The sequence below is a fragment of the Pygoscelis adeliae genome, unplaced genomic scaffold (assembly GCF_000699105.1).
Source record: "Pygoscelis adeliae isolate BGI_AS28 unplaced genomic scaffold, ASM69910v1 Scaffold57, whole genome shotgun sequence".
Lineage (NCBI taxonomy): Eukaryota > Metazoa > Chordata > Aves > Sphenisciformes > Spheniscidae > Pygoscelis > Pygoscelis adeliae.
Window position 1 is genome coordinate 424259 of NW_008825615.1, and position 13760 is coordinate 438018.

A 13760-nucleotide genomic window follows, 5' to 3' on the forward strand; every position below is an offset into this window, starting at 1 on the left:
ATGGCCTGTTGTTTTGAGTTGCTCCAGCATGCCCAGCCACTGATGCTTCAAGGTGTGCCTGCTGCAGCATGGACTTATCCACAGCCACAGATGCTTTGAGGTGTACCTTCTCCAGCACGGACTTATCCTTGGGCCACAATCCCTTCAGTGGTATACCTGCTGCAGCACAGACATAACCACAGCCACAGATGCTTTGAGATGTACCTGCTCTGATGTGGACTTATCCACTGCCACAGATGCTTCAGGGTGTCCTGCTCCCTCAAGGACTCATCCACAGGTCACAGTCCCGTCGACTCGAGTTCACACTGGAGTTCCATCCTGTCCAGTACAGCAGCACAGAAACAGCAGCGATGCCCTGGCCATCTGCCAGCCGAGGCGCATCACCATTGCTGTTATCAGAATGTTCCCAGGCACAGCAGAGTAATATGATTAATGATTCTATGATTCTATGATAAGCAGTGCAGCAGTACAGCAAGCAGCAAAAGCAAAAAGCAGCCACTAACAAGCACTAGACTCTACAATACAGTAGGGCAAGCCAGCCCCATGGCAAGCACAGGAGCCTGCCGATTGATAGCTAAAGAGCAACAACAGCTATAAATTTGATCTGGCACATTCCAATCCAATCTGTCATTGTCTTGAACCCTTGGAGCCCCACATTGGGCACCAAAAAGGACTGTCGTGGTTTAACCCCAGCTGGCAAGTAAGCACCACACAGCCGCTCGCTCACTCCCCACCCTGGTGGGATGGGGGAGAGAATCAAAAGGGTAAAAGTGAGAAAACTCATGGGTTGAGATAAAGACAGTTTAATAGGTAAAGCAAAAGCCGTGCACGCAAGCAAAGCAAAACAAGGAATTCATTCACTCCTTTCCATCGGCAGGCAGGTTCAGCCATTTCCAGGAAAGCAGGGCTCCATCACACGTAATTGTTACTTGGGAAGACAAATGCCATCACTCTGAACGTCCCCCCCTTCCTTCCTCTTCCCCCAGCTTTATATGCTGAGCATGATGTCATATGGTATGGAATATCCCTTTGGGCAGTTGGGGTCAGCTGTCCTGGCTGTGTCCCCTCCCGGCTTCTTGCGCACTCCCAGCCTACTCGCTGGTGGGGTGGTGTGAGAAGCAGAAGAGGCCTTGACTGTGTGTAAGCACTGCTCAGCAGTAACGAAAACATCCCTGTGTTATCAACACTGTTTTCAGCACAAATCCAAAATATAGCCCCATATTAGCTACTGTGAAGAAAATTAAGTCTACCTCAGCCAAAACCAGCACAGTCTGTTAGTTTCACAGCTGTTGGGCTAGGTTGAAATTTTTTTTTATCTTAATGCTGCATTTGGAGTGGGTGGTTTGGGGTAGTTTTTTGGGGGGGTGGTGGTGATGGTGTGTTTATGTATTTATTTATTTATTTATTTAGTCTACCTCAGCCAAAACCAGCACAGTCTGTTAGTTTCACAGCTGTTGGGCTAGGTTGAAATTTTTTTTTATCTTAATGCTGCATTTGGAGTGGGTGGTTTGGGGTAGTTTTTTGGGGGGGTGGTGGTGATGGTGTGTTTATGTATTTATTTATTTATTTATTTATTACTAAGGCATATCCGTATCACTTTGCTGCTTCTCTGTCTCCTGAAGTCTGTTTTTTAAATCATTGAATCAATGTAGAGGAACGAATAAATAGGTGAGACAGAACATATCATCCCCAGTCTGGATCCAAATTGACTCAAATGGCCAAAGAAGGCATTCTTACTCTAGGTTGTGGTTTCTCATTTGTATGTGCCTGCAACAGTGTCAAGAGTCTGAAAAGACGTGGTAGAAGGAAGCTGTTGTTTTTGTGTCCCTTTCTTAAGTGGTTAAGGAACATTGCTGATGTGATACCATACGGAAGGTGTATTTTGTGATGTGCTGGCTTGGTGCTTCACAGTTCTGAAGCCTTTTGACAGCTCACAGAGTTTTATGGGCACAATTCTGAGCGCTTTGAAAAGAACTACTTAACTGATTATTCATATATAACTATTTGAATATTTGGACAGATTGTCTTCTAAGCAAGCTCTTTTGTTTATTTATAAATAGTTAATGCATTAAAATGCTTATTATGTAGCTTGTGACATGAATACTAATCTTAGTGTTCAAGTGTATTCCTAAAATGTTCTAATTAAATCAAGATAAATGGTGTGGCTGCATGTGTACCTGATGTTCAAGTGACAAATATCAGTGATTAGTGGTTTATTTATGTATTTTCTTTTTTCCCAGACCACTTTTAATAGTGGAACAGCGCGTCCTGTACTGCTGGTTCTCTTGGGGGGATTACAGGCACATCCATGAAGTGTAATGGCTTAAGCTTATTCAGGGAAGAATGACATTCAGTTGGTAAAGTTTATCTCTATGAATATCTAGGGCAGCCCTTTCCCTGGGAGCTGATGATCTAATCTGTGAGCACAAATGGCAGTTGTGCTCTTCTGTGGTTTGTGCCTGTGATGCAGACAGAATTGACCCAGCATACGTTCTGGCATAAATCAGTTCAAAGTTAAGGGAACCTCCTTTTTCAGAGCTGTGATACTTTTTTCTTGACTGCAACGTTATGGGCCTCCGTGAGAGATGTTATGGTTCTCTTGCTTGGGGAAAGACGGAGTGTAACTACTTGTCATCTGCTGCTAAATTCATTTGTTTTTCTTTCTTATACCACTGTGTAACTGCTGCTTTGCATTTTTTTTTTTTGAGCCTGTTGCTTCAGGCATGAATATCCCTCTAAATCTGCAAGATATTTTCAGACTAAAATTTGTGGAGGAGGGATGGAGTCGAACATGTTCAAGCAAGCTGGAAGCTCAATATCTGCAATAAATAATAATAACGAAATAAAAAAATGTAAGAGAATTCAGTAGTTCAGTCAAGCTTGAGGTATAATTTGTTCCATTAATCTTACAGCTTTTAAAAAAACTAATCAGAACATTATACTGTACAGTTGTTTTCTAATAGTGTTCCTGCCCCTAATGTAGAAATGTACTTTAATATGTAGTTGACCACATAGCATAATTAAAATTTGTGTGAAACAAAGAAAATCTAGCATTTAAAATAAATCTGTCGGTATACAGATTCTCTCACTAGGTCACATCTTTTCTGGCTAGTTAACATTTCTTCTTTTGTTTTACATCAGGCATTTCATAATGCACTATAAGAACTCTTCAATATATAGTAGTTGTAGATTAATTTACCCTTTGTTGTAGGTCAAATAATGGTAACAAGATGACTTCAAATTTAACCCATAAGGTTTAATATCCTTTTAGAAATAAAGAAACAAAACCCCCACAGCACTCTAATGTAATTAAAACCCTGGAAGGCAGTCAAGAAAAACACTGTAACTGGATAGTCTTTTTTAACCTTGCTAAATTCTTGGTTTTACCAGCTCTGTTGCAGAGTTTCACAGTCTAATAATACTTTAGATAGAAAATGTAGTTTTACATTGGTTTTGAATTTGCCATCTGTTAAATTAATTAAAGGCATCTTTATACTTGATTTATAAAGCAGGAAAAACTAAAGTTTGAACTCAGTCTAAACTATGATACTTTATTAGGAGAAGTGATACCAGTTTCCACATTTCTTATGCATTTTTCCATACTCCGTAGTATTACCGTTATCTCCTTCATTCAAAAACTGACTTCCCTATTAATGCTGGTGCACATAGTATTCCAGGTGAGGGGATACCAAGAAGCTGTATAATGATGCAACATTATTTCTGTATTATGCACCATCTTATTAGTTATGTGACCTAATGATTTGTTTGCATTTCTGTGCTCTCACTGACCTTTAAAAAGTAGCTGCTATATTAGCTTTTGCAGCTGACAGTTAATTTAGAACCTTGTAAGGTGGGGAAGTATGGTCGTATCTCTCTTCCTGCCTGTGTCTTGGTACCTTTTGGATATTGAAACTTGCATTGTTTGTTACTGTAGTTTGGGGCATTCTGAAGATTTCTGTAGTAAATGTTGTCATCTGCAGATTCACTGCCTCACTTTTGATGATTTTCAGGGTCATAACAGTCACAAAAAAAATCTTCTCTGGAGCTTGGGTTGTCAAGGGTATCAAATGAAAAGGGAAACTTGCATTCAGAGTTTAAAGGAGAGTCATGGCAGGCAAGAATAAGAAAAAGAATTTGATGTTGAGTGAGATAACGGAGGATACTGACAAGTAGTAAAGATTATGGAGACTGAATACCTGACTGAATAGGCTATGGGGTATCAGTTATCCTACAGTGGTAACTTGCACGAAGTGTGTATTTGTGGGGAATACTACCTTAATGAATTTTATGGAAATGAAGTTCTGTGGTCTCAAATAAGCAGGATGAATTGATGAATATCAATTCATCAGTACCTGGAGGTATTTAAAAGACGTGTAGATATGGTGCTTAGGGACATGGTTTAGTGGTGGACTTGGCAGTGTTGGGTTTACGGTTGGACTTGATGATCTTAAAGGTCTTTTCCAACCTAAATGATTCTATGATTCTGTGAATATCGAAATTAAGCATAGCCCTTTAATTGTCTTATTGATCACTTCATATATCACAAGAAAATTTTTTTTTTTCCGTACTAGCATCAAGTCAGGGCAGCAGTAGCTTGAAGAAGTGATTCAGAACATGAAGCTGGACATTTGGAACATTGTAATTTCTCATGAAATTAGACACTGGCGTAGCAGATATGCTAGGATAACTTTCTTGACTGTAACATGAGTATTGGAAAGCATTCATTGTTTAGGAAAGATGCAAAATAAAGTTTGAGGGATAACATTTTATTTTTATAATAGCTGAAGGTTAAAAAAAATGTTACGGAGTTCAGATTTTTAAAAAATCACTACAGGATTGTTGAGGTAAACTTCTGGGTTAGTGCTGAATCTGCTGCAGATACCCAAACTGATCAGAGTTGTCACTGTGAGCACACTTTAACATCTAATGCAAGCTGAGTGTCTAGATCTCCATTGATGTAGTAAGAGTTTAGCCAACAGAGTTATGGAAGCCTAGAGAACTATTCATTTCACCCTACAGTAGACACCTTACAATTATGAAACTTAATCAGAAGCTGAATTCTACCCTCTTTCGAGGGTGGAGAATTTTGACCAGTGACAAATCCAGGTGCTTCTGAACGTAATAAGAGATACATGAGATACATTTACTTACTAAACAGTAGTTTACTAAACACCGTATTTTAATAATGAGAAAAAAAAAATCTTGATTCTAGAAGATAAGTTTGGGTCATTGATGAAAAGGCTTTGCTTTAAACTTAGAACATTATGATTGTAATGAGGGGTAAAAATAGATCAATAATATAGGTTCTCTCTAAAATGACAGATTTGAATAAATTAAGGGAAGTAGTTAATGAAATCAGAAGGACTGAGGAACGCAGTCTGCAGTATAGATGAGGAATGGCATTTCCTCTGAGTTCAACCATTTTGGTAGGAGTTTGTATGCCATGTAAAGGGAAAATACTTTTTTTTGACACAGGAATAGTGGTAGATCTCATGCTTCTGGACTTTGACAGAATTTTGATTTATTATAGAGACTGAGGCTAATGAAGATTGCTAGAATTGTAAGATAGGTAAAGAATGGATTGAAAGAAAATGGCACTGGATGGTTTTGGACGAAAATATATAGAAAGCCACAAGTGGAGCTCCTGAATATTAATTTTATATTGTCATTAAGAATTTTGAAACAGAAGCCAAGTATGTTCTGACAAACAAATGAGGGAGACAAGCCACAGAATTCACTGAGGAGCAGAATAATAAAACTGGAAGGATATTTAGTTGTAGAAAATGCAAGGTCATGAATAAGGAATATTGGAGCTGGAGGCTGTTAATTGGAAATTACTGTCAGTCAGAATCTAAGGGGCTTTTTTGGTTTAAAATACTGGGGAGACTGTTGATGGCAGAATTTAACCTAGAAGTATGCAAGAGAAATATAAAGTGTTGGTATATTCAGAGCAGACTAACTTCCAAGGACCTGTGTACGTGGTTTTTAAAAATTTTATTTAGAATTTGGATTATCAAGTCAAATACATAATTCTACAGCTGCTTATGTGTAGCAGTGTTTCTTGCTGGCTGATATACTATGTACTTGTGCAAATGAAAACGCGTGTACAAGTTTGAAAATGGTATTTGTGACAGAGCTGTCAGCGTGCTGATTAAAGAGACATTGTTTTCCCTTTGTTTACACACTGAATATATTATTACGGGTCTTCACATAACTTCCTGTGTTAGCGTATCCAGGCTTTGCCATCCTTCAGGAGACATAGTTTGAAGCAGCGACCATTGCCAGCAGCAATTAATATACGAGAAGAAAGCAAGCTGAGCCTTCCCCATTTATTGGGACTTCAGGGTGTATTGCTCCGTCTGCCACAGGCCAACTTCAAACTCATCTAATTTAAACTGTTACTCTAGATCCAGCACAGTCTGGATCCAGTCCAGGACATGGAACTGCAGCGGCTTAGTGACACAGATAGATGATCTCCTACTGTCAGTGGATAAAGGGCAGTCATTAATTTTCATTCTCCTGGCCCTTTCTACAGCGTTTGTTGCGTCTGGCCAGAAGTTGATGCTGTCTTGCCAGGAGGGAGTGGCAGGGTCCAAAGTAAAGTGCTAAAGTAGCTTGGCCTCATCCTAGGTGATCGATGTATGGAGTGGCGACGCGCTCATGATTCTGAAGTGTTGCCAGTCATAATAGGAAATTAAGAAATTGAAAATGATACTGCAACAGGATTTCATTGTTGCCTCTGTGTCAGCGAACGTATTAGTGATGCTAATTGCTATTCTGAGTTGGGTAATGCTTATTTGTGTGGGAGGGTAGCACTTTCACAAGACTGAATTCTAGGCTGTGTAACGAACTCCCCTGGGAATGGAGAGCTGCCGTGTATTTTGCGCTTAGAGTTGATGATAGAGTTTCTTACATTTTGCATTCTTTCATGTGATAATGCAGACACAAGCGTATTCAAAAAGGGAAAAAAAAAAAGTGATGGCGACGATACTGTGTCGAAATAAATAATCTTTGATATAGCCTGTCTAAAGAAATACTGTGGGGCAAAGAAAGCTCCTATAGGAGCTGAATTTTTAAGCTTCCTTTAAAAAAAAATTTCTAATCCATTTGCTACTTGTAGATTTTTTCAGAAAATTAATTTTGTGTTGAACTCAAGCTCAGAAGATGAGGTCTCAAAGTTTGAGGAAGCTGTGCTATATTTTAATATACTTAAGGTTTTAAAAATCCTATAAAGTACAAAATTAACATATGTAACCTTACTGGTAGGATAGTTGCTGGGATATCGGCTGAGGGAAATAAGTTAAACATAGGTAAGGCACATCATAAAACTGAAGTCAATGGCAGAACTTCTGTGAACTTCTAGGAGATCAATTTCACCGTAAATGTGTTTTGGCAAGCGCTATGCTGAATGTGAGGTACTGTGGTGGGGAGCATTTTCAAAGCCGGTTTTGTGAATTCTAATAAGCTGGGAAAGAGGATAGGGGCCGCATGCTCCGCTGGGTGCAGCATTGGATTTGGAGCTTGGGAGACACAGTTCTGTTCTTGTTCCTGACTCTGAATGACTGTAGGTTGCGGGAGACCAAGTAATTTGCCTTATTTTGTCTTAAATAATATTCTCCTGAAATGTACTTTTGAATTTAATGGTGAAAAATACTAAACATCCACATAAAGGAGAAGCCACAGTTTTTAACTTACCATTTTCTATGTAGCTCGAGTCAGCTTCACAATTGTGTAAAAAACCCAAAAACCTACTACCACCACCAAAAAAAAACTAAACTAAAAATGAAAGTTTAATAAAATCATTCTTCTAGCATGTATTTTGGGCCCAACTGATGCGGACTGCATGAACAGGTTAAAAGTGGAGGCCGATGAGCCTTTGAAACAGTGGCCTTTATTTGGGTGTGCTAAAAATAATTGATTTCCGAAGAGAAAACTTTTCAAGATGATATTTGGTGGTTGACATTTTTTAAAGTTTAAAGATTAAAGTTATTAATATTCTGCTAGGTGATTTGGAGATCTGCTTGTCTAACGCCAAGAGCTGTAACTCTTTGCTAATGAAATTTTCATCCTATTTCCTGAATTATCGTGTTAATACTAATATCCAATTAGAATTAATAATGGGCCTTCCCTCAGGACCAGAAGTGAATGAAAAGTAGCTTCTAATGAAACTTTAGATTTTGCCATTTCTATGACTGTAGATATTTTATCTGCTTGTGAGATTAATCTGTGTGGACACCGTGACCCTTTTTTCTTCAACTCGCTTGTCAGAACTTGTCACTCAAACACGATCCTCTGCTTTCATGTAGGTGAATGAGCAGTTCTGTTATTGCTCATATTGCTGCTCCACTCTCGCTCTTTTATTCAGTTGTCTTGTTTTAAATTCAGATTGAGCCATCTGATGCAGGACCATATCATCTTGTGTACTTGCACAGAATCTAATACAATGGGGCCTGGTTACTAATTGGAGCTTTTGGGTGCTCACACAATGGAGATAATTAGTAATAAATGTACAGCTGTAATAGCAAGTAGTGTTCACAGCATGCAATACAATGCATGACAGTTAAGCTCCTATGTGCTGTTTCAGTTCCTACTGAATGTATTTAAGAAATCATCGTTCTTTCTTTGCCTGTGTGGTGTTGCCCAGAGGCGCTCTCTCTATTCTGGTGTAAGTGCTTATGCTGCTAATACCTTAATTAACTTCTTCAAATATAACCGGTCAGGGCATATCCGGATAATAATCAGAAATGTACTGATCAGCAGTCTACAAGATTTCTCCAAGAAAGCTTGAAGTGTCATCTGGAGAAAACTTAAAGCCTGATGTTAAGCACATGAACTTATGCTTTTGGAGTTAAACAAGCAAGCAAACAAAAAACCCCAACCAACCAACCAACCCCCCTCATTAATTAATAGTTTCACCAAAACCTTGGCATGGTTGCATATCTCTTCTGCTTCTTGCATGTTTTCAATTATCAGCTGCTCATAGAACACTTCCGGTTGTCAGTCCATCCTTGACCAAATTTCTTCTATCTGATGTTGGTAATAATAAGAATTTTGACAAATTTTGTTGTTTGGACCACATTCAGAGTTTTTTTTCAGTACTATATTAAATTGGGGGGTAGGGGTGTTTTCAGGGTTTCAGCTTAAAAAAACCCAACCAAACAAAAACCTTTCAAAGCAGATATATCTGTGTCAGTCTAATGTCTTTCTCATAGAGAACTTGTTCAGCTTCTAAAGTCAGGCAAATATATTATCATGAGACCCATGACAAATGGGTCTACATTAAGGTAATTTATTGTCCTGAGACCAAATTTTTTTTTTGTCTTCAAAGTAAGTACATGTTGTTTCTCAGTAGCTCTCTGAAGTAAGATACAATTGTGATTCCTGGTGATCTTTGATTGGAAAACTTTTGCATGCGGTCGTAAGACTTACCATTGTCCCTGTAATTTAGAATTTACGGTATAAACAGCTAGCAGTGACAAATTTCAAAGAGAGAAAGAAATCACGAGAGAAGAGATGTAACGTTAGCGCTGTGGTTTGAAAGAGAAGGAATCTCACCACTAGTGGTTGGTGGGCTATCCAGCTACCAACTCTTAAGTTCATTTCCATAGATTTTGTTCTGAGTGAAAGATCTAGAGGAAGTGGTGGTGTGCTACTCTTACTTTTGATGTTAAACCTAATAGATTTTGATGAAAACTTCTATGTGTCGACTGAACCTGTAGTTGTTTTAGGTGGCTGAAAACAAAGCTTTTAACTGTTTGTGGTTTTTTTTTTCCTAAAACAGTTGTAAGATCTCTTATTGTATCACATTTGCAATGATCATGCAAGTATGGTTTTTTAAGTGCTAGATCTCTTGAAGAATTAGAACTTGTTTCTGATGCTATTTTGTCAGTGAGGCAAATGGCAATGAAAGCATGTACTTAAAACAGCAATGAATATGGGAGTGCAGAGATGTCCAATTAAGCTTATTTAAAAAATTAAAAGTAAAGTAGTGCGCATATTTTTTTTTCTGTTACTTACACACCTCTTCTTCCCTCCCCATGGATTCTTTAACTTTTGAGAAAAACACAACATGCTCTTTATAATTAGTTTTACATTTGAATAAATTTACATGGTTTGAAAAATGAATGTTGTCTGTGGATTATTATTGCTTCTGAAGAACTGGCGCCAAGTTATCTAGTTGAATGTATATTGAATTATTCTTTTCATAAAGCATCTCATGTGCTGCTTTCAGCTCTCCTAATGTTGCATCGATTTAATCTACACCCCCCCCCCCTGCCCCGACTTTAGGTTTTCTGCTCATATGTGACTGGTTTTTTTGTGGTTGTGTGCTGTTTTTTGGGGGTTTTTGTGGGTTTTTTTTTGTGTGTGCAACTGATATGTAATGTCTTGAAGTACTCATCTTGTGTGTGGAGAAACACAAGTTGAGCGGATGTGTAGTGAATTACGATTGTAGTCATAACACTGAAAGAAAGTGTTTATTTAAGCTGCACAGGTGGTACTGTGTTCCTGTAGTCAGATCTACTGATTTCTAGAGGTAGGATCTGTGCAGACAATAGGGCAGCTGCCTGCAGGGTTTCCGGGGGATGCTTGTTGCTTCGTTTTGACACCAGAGATCCTGTGGGCCTTACTTGTAAGAGCAATGATGAATTTTAGAAAAGAGTACTGATAGCTCGTTATTTCTTCATAACCAGGACTTTCCAAGGAGAAATGGATGAATTATGAAAAGTGCTGATTTTTTCCCCCCGCATACATCCAGTATATTTAAAGACTTTTACAAGTATGAAAAGTTCTTTGCTGAATGAATCTTCAAAATATGCTTGCTTTCTTTCAAAATATTCTGATGTGGATGGTTAAACTCCTATCATCTTTTACTTTTAATCAAGTGTTTCCCTATTCTGTGCTGTCAAAGAGACTGCACTGCAATCCAAACGGGTTAGTTACTCTGGGAAGGTTTGTGTCCCTTCTCTATTTATGTCAGAGGCTATTCAAGAACTTTAAATGTTGTGAACTTTTAGAACCACTGAACTGTCTTGACAGTTGGTAGTGCTCCTATTTTCTTCTCTTTTTGGGTTTCTGTGATTTTTTACTTTGCTCAGTAGAACTTCTGTAATAACATTTGTGCTTGTAGCACATCTGTGTGCAAGGTGAAATGAAAGGATCAGTGAAAGAAAGCTCAGCTTAGGGTCACGCTCTCAGTTTTGGTGTAGACCACCAACACGATTAGTTATGGCATGATCAGGCATAAGTTCAATTACAGCAGCTCAGGTGGTAATTAGTAAAACTGACATAACTCAGGTTTGACTGAGACACCAAACTTGGGCTGATTTTTGAGTCTTCATGTCAGCTTTGTCTCTTGTACGCTTATTTTTTGCACTGCTCTTAAGCCATGGTGTTTCCTGTCTGATCATTTGATCACATCTTGATAACTATATTGTTCTTTTCGCTGGTCTTACTAAATGCAGTCACATCTTGTTGGCTCCAAAAAGGTGCTTTTCTAGTCTTTTTTGCTTTGCCAACCTTCTGAGCCCCACAACAGTTTCTATCTTCCTTTACCATATCAGATGCAAGCTGCTAGTCTTCACTTTCAGCTGCTTGTGGTATATGCTCAGCACCTTTATTACTTCTCATTCACTGTCAAGATGTTGACTTGTTGCAGCTGGCGTTTGATACTAGTTTCTGCCAAAATTTCTTCAATTTATTTTCTGCAGTCAGGAGGTGTGCTCTCCTAGGCTGCTGCACAAGTTTAAGACTTTTGTCTGTGCAGCTGCCTTGTTATTCTTCCTGAAACTCTACTTTAGTACTCTTGCTGCAAAGATCAAAGAAAACTTTACAAAGGTAACTCAGGTGTGTTACAGCTATCATGCTGTTTTGTGTCTCTTGTGGTTTTTATCTTTTTTTCACTGTGTTTTGTCTTTCTACTTGTTCACTGTTTTTTTCTTGTATACAGAATGTTATCTCTACAGAGCAGTCTTCTGTGGGATTAGCACAGAGAGGTCTAAATTAATGGCTTGGGCTCCCAAGTACTGTCATAGTGTAAAGAAATTTAAAAAAAATTTAGATGTCTGCAGCTGAACCAAGCTCACAAGTTGCTGGTGGTAGTGTAGTAAGCTTTGAGGTTTTCTTTGTGTGTAATGTGAGAGGAATGTACCTTGGCTAAATTTGTCAGTGTTTTAATGAAAAGTGGCTCAATAGTTGGCTGGGACTTTGCAATGCTGCAGTGTTAGATAACCAATGATAGACAGGAAAGGTGTTTCTTTTGAATGAAACTCTGCAGATTTATACCAGGCAAAGTTCTGGTCCACTTAATAAAGGAAAAACTGGAATAAAAGTTCTGTTAGCTGAATCTAACTGAATTAGCCTCATGTATTTCTTACAGCATTAAAACCTCTGTTATTTTTAATAGATTTTCAGGCATCATTTTATCTGGACATAGCAACATTCTTTTCTATATATATTCTGAACTTTTATCTTTGAAATATTTTCTTTGTGATGATTGCATTGAACTAATGAATTGTCTGCTTTCCTGAAGCAACAGGTTTAAGCTTTTAACTGTAAAAAATGCCTTCTAAAATGCTTTTTTATAACATGTCATGATTGCCTTTTTTTAGCACTTACTATAAATCAAAACACTAGAGATTTAGAGGATATACCTTTAAGTATAATATCTTAACATTGCCTTTGCAGGTACATGATGCTGATTGATGGCAAGAATGAAGTTTATATGATTGATAGAGACAATTCAATCTTTCATGTATCTAATCTGGAATTTCCATTTCGTAAAGATCTTCGCACACATCTAGCAAACACTCTTCTGGATGGGGTAAGGAGCATACTGTGTAATTATTGTAACAATTTCAGTGCCGTTTGCTTTTGTTCAGAAACAGGGCGAAGTTTTTAGGCCTGGATCAGTGAATCATGGGATTTCAGGAGTAATATAGATTCAGTCACTGGCTGAATGCGGGAATCACACTTCACAGGTTATTTCTTATCTACAGAACAGCAGCGAAGACTGCTCTGGGGGGAGCTGTTTGTCTTTGAAATAAATCAAGGTATTGAGATGACAGTCTCTGAATGTGAGAAAAGGCTTGAAGAAAATCTAAAGAAATTATTGCAAAACCTCATCTCATTGTAGCTTTATATTTTGATACAGTAAACATGGTCAATTTGATCCAGTTAATGTAAATATTTCTGAAATTTGATAAAAATTTTACCATCTTTTGATAGACTTTTGTGAATTGATGTCTTTGCTTGTCACCTTTATTTTCAGCTGATCTGAATTATTGACTGATTTAGATATGGCTTAGTTGTATTTGTTTAAGACTAAAACATTTCTAAGTTGTCATGCTAATTTAAATTATGTAAACCTGCTAATGAACTTTTTAAGCTAGTTGTAAAACAAGCTGCAAAACATCTGTATTTGTTGTTTGAAGGTTGGCCTGGAGTATTCTTGGTAAACTTTTTGGAACAGTAACCACAAGAAGAGATTATTCCTTTCTTGACCTTCCTATTTTAGATGAGCAAAAGAACTTAATTAGCTCTTATGCTAAATACCTGTCAATGTAGATGAACACAGTTACGTATCATGTTGCACTAGCTTTGGAGGCTCTCTACATTGCTGTCACTCTTGTTTGCTGAAGTACTGAATATCTGACATGATCTTCTGTATTGGTCTTCTGACGCCTAATGCACCTTTCAGATATGGGAGACTATATTGTCATTGTTAACTTTCTTTCCTTTCTCAGGCCTTTGTTGTTGGTACC

At 38.0% G+C, this 13760-nt stretch overlaps 1 protein-coding gene across 1 annotated transcript in view; it reads left to right on the forward strand.

Moving 5' to 3' along the window:
• Positions 1-13760, forward strand: part of RNGTT (RNA guanylyltransferase and 5'-phosphatase) — a 186347-nt gene that overhangs the window by 34854 nt on the left and 137733 nt on the right. Inside the window, exon 9 of the mRNA XM_009333215.1 lies at positions 12685-12820. Coding sequence (XP_009331490.1) covers positions 12685-12820 — 136 coding nt within the window. The remainder of the gene's footprint in view (positions 1-12684; positions 12821-13760) is intronic.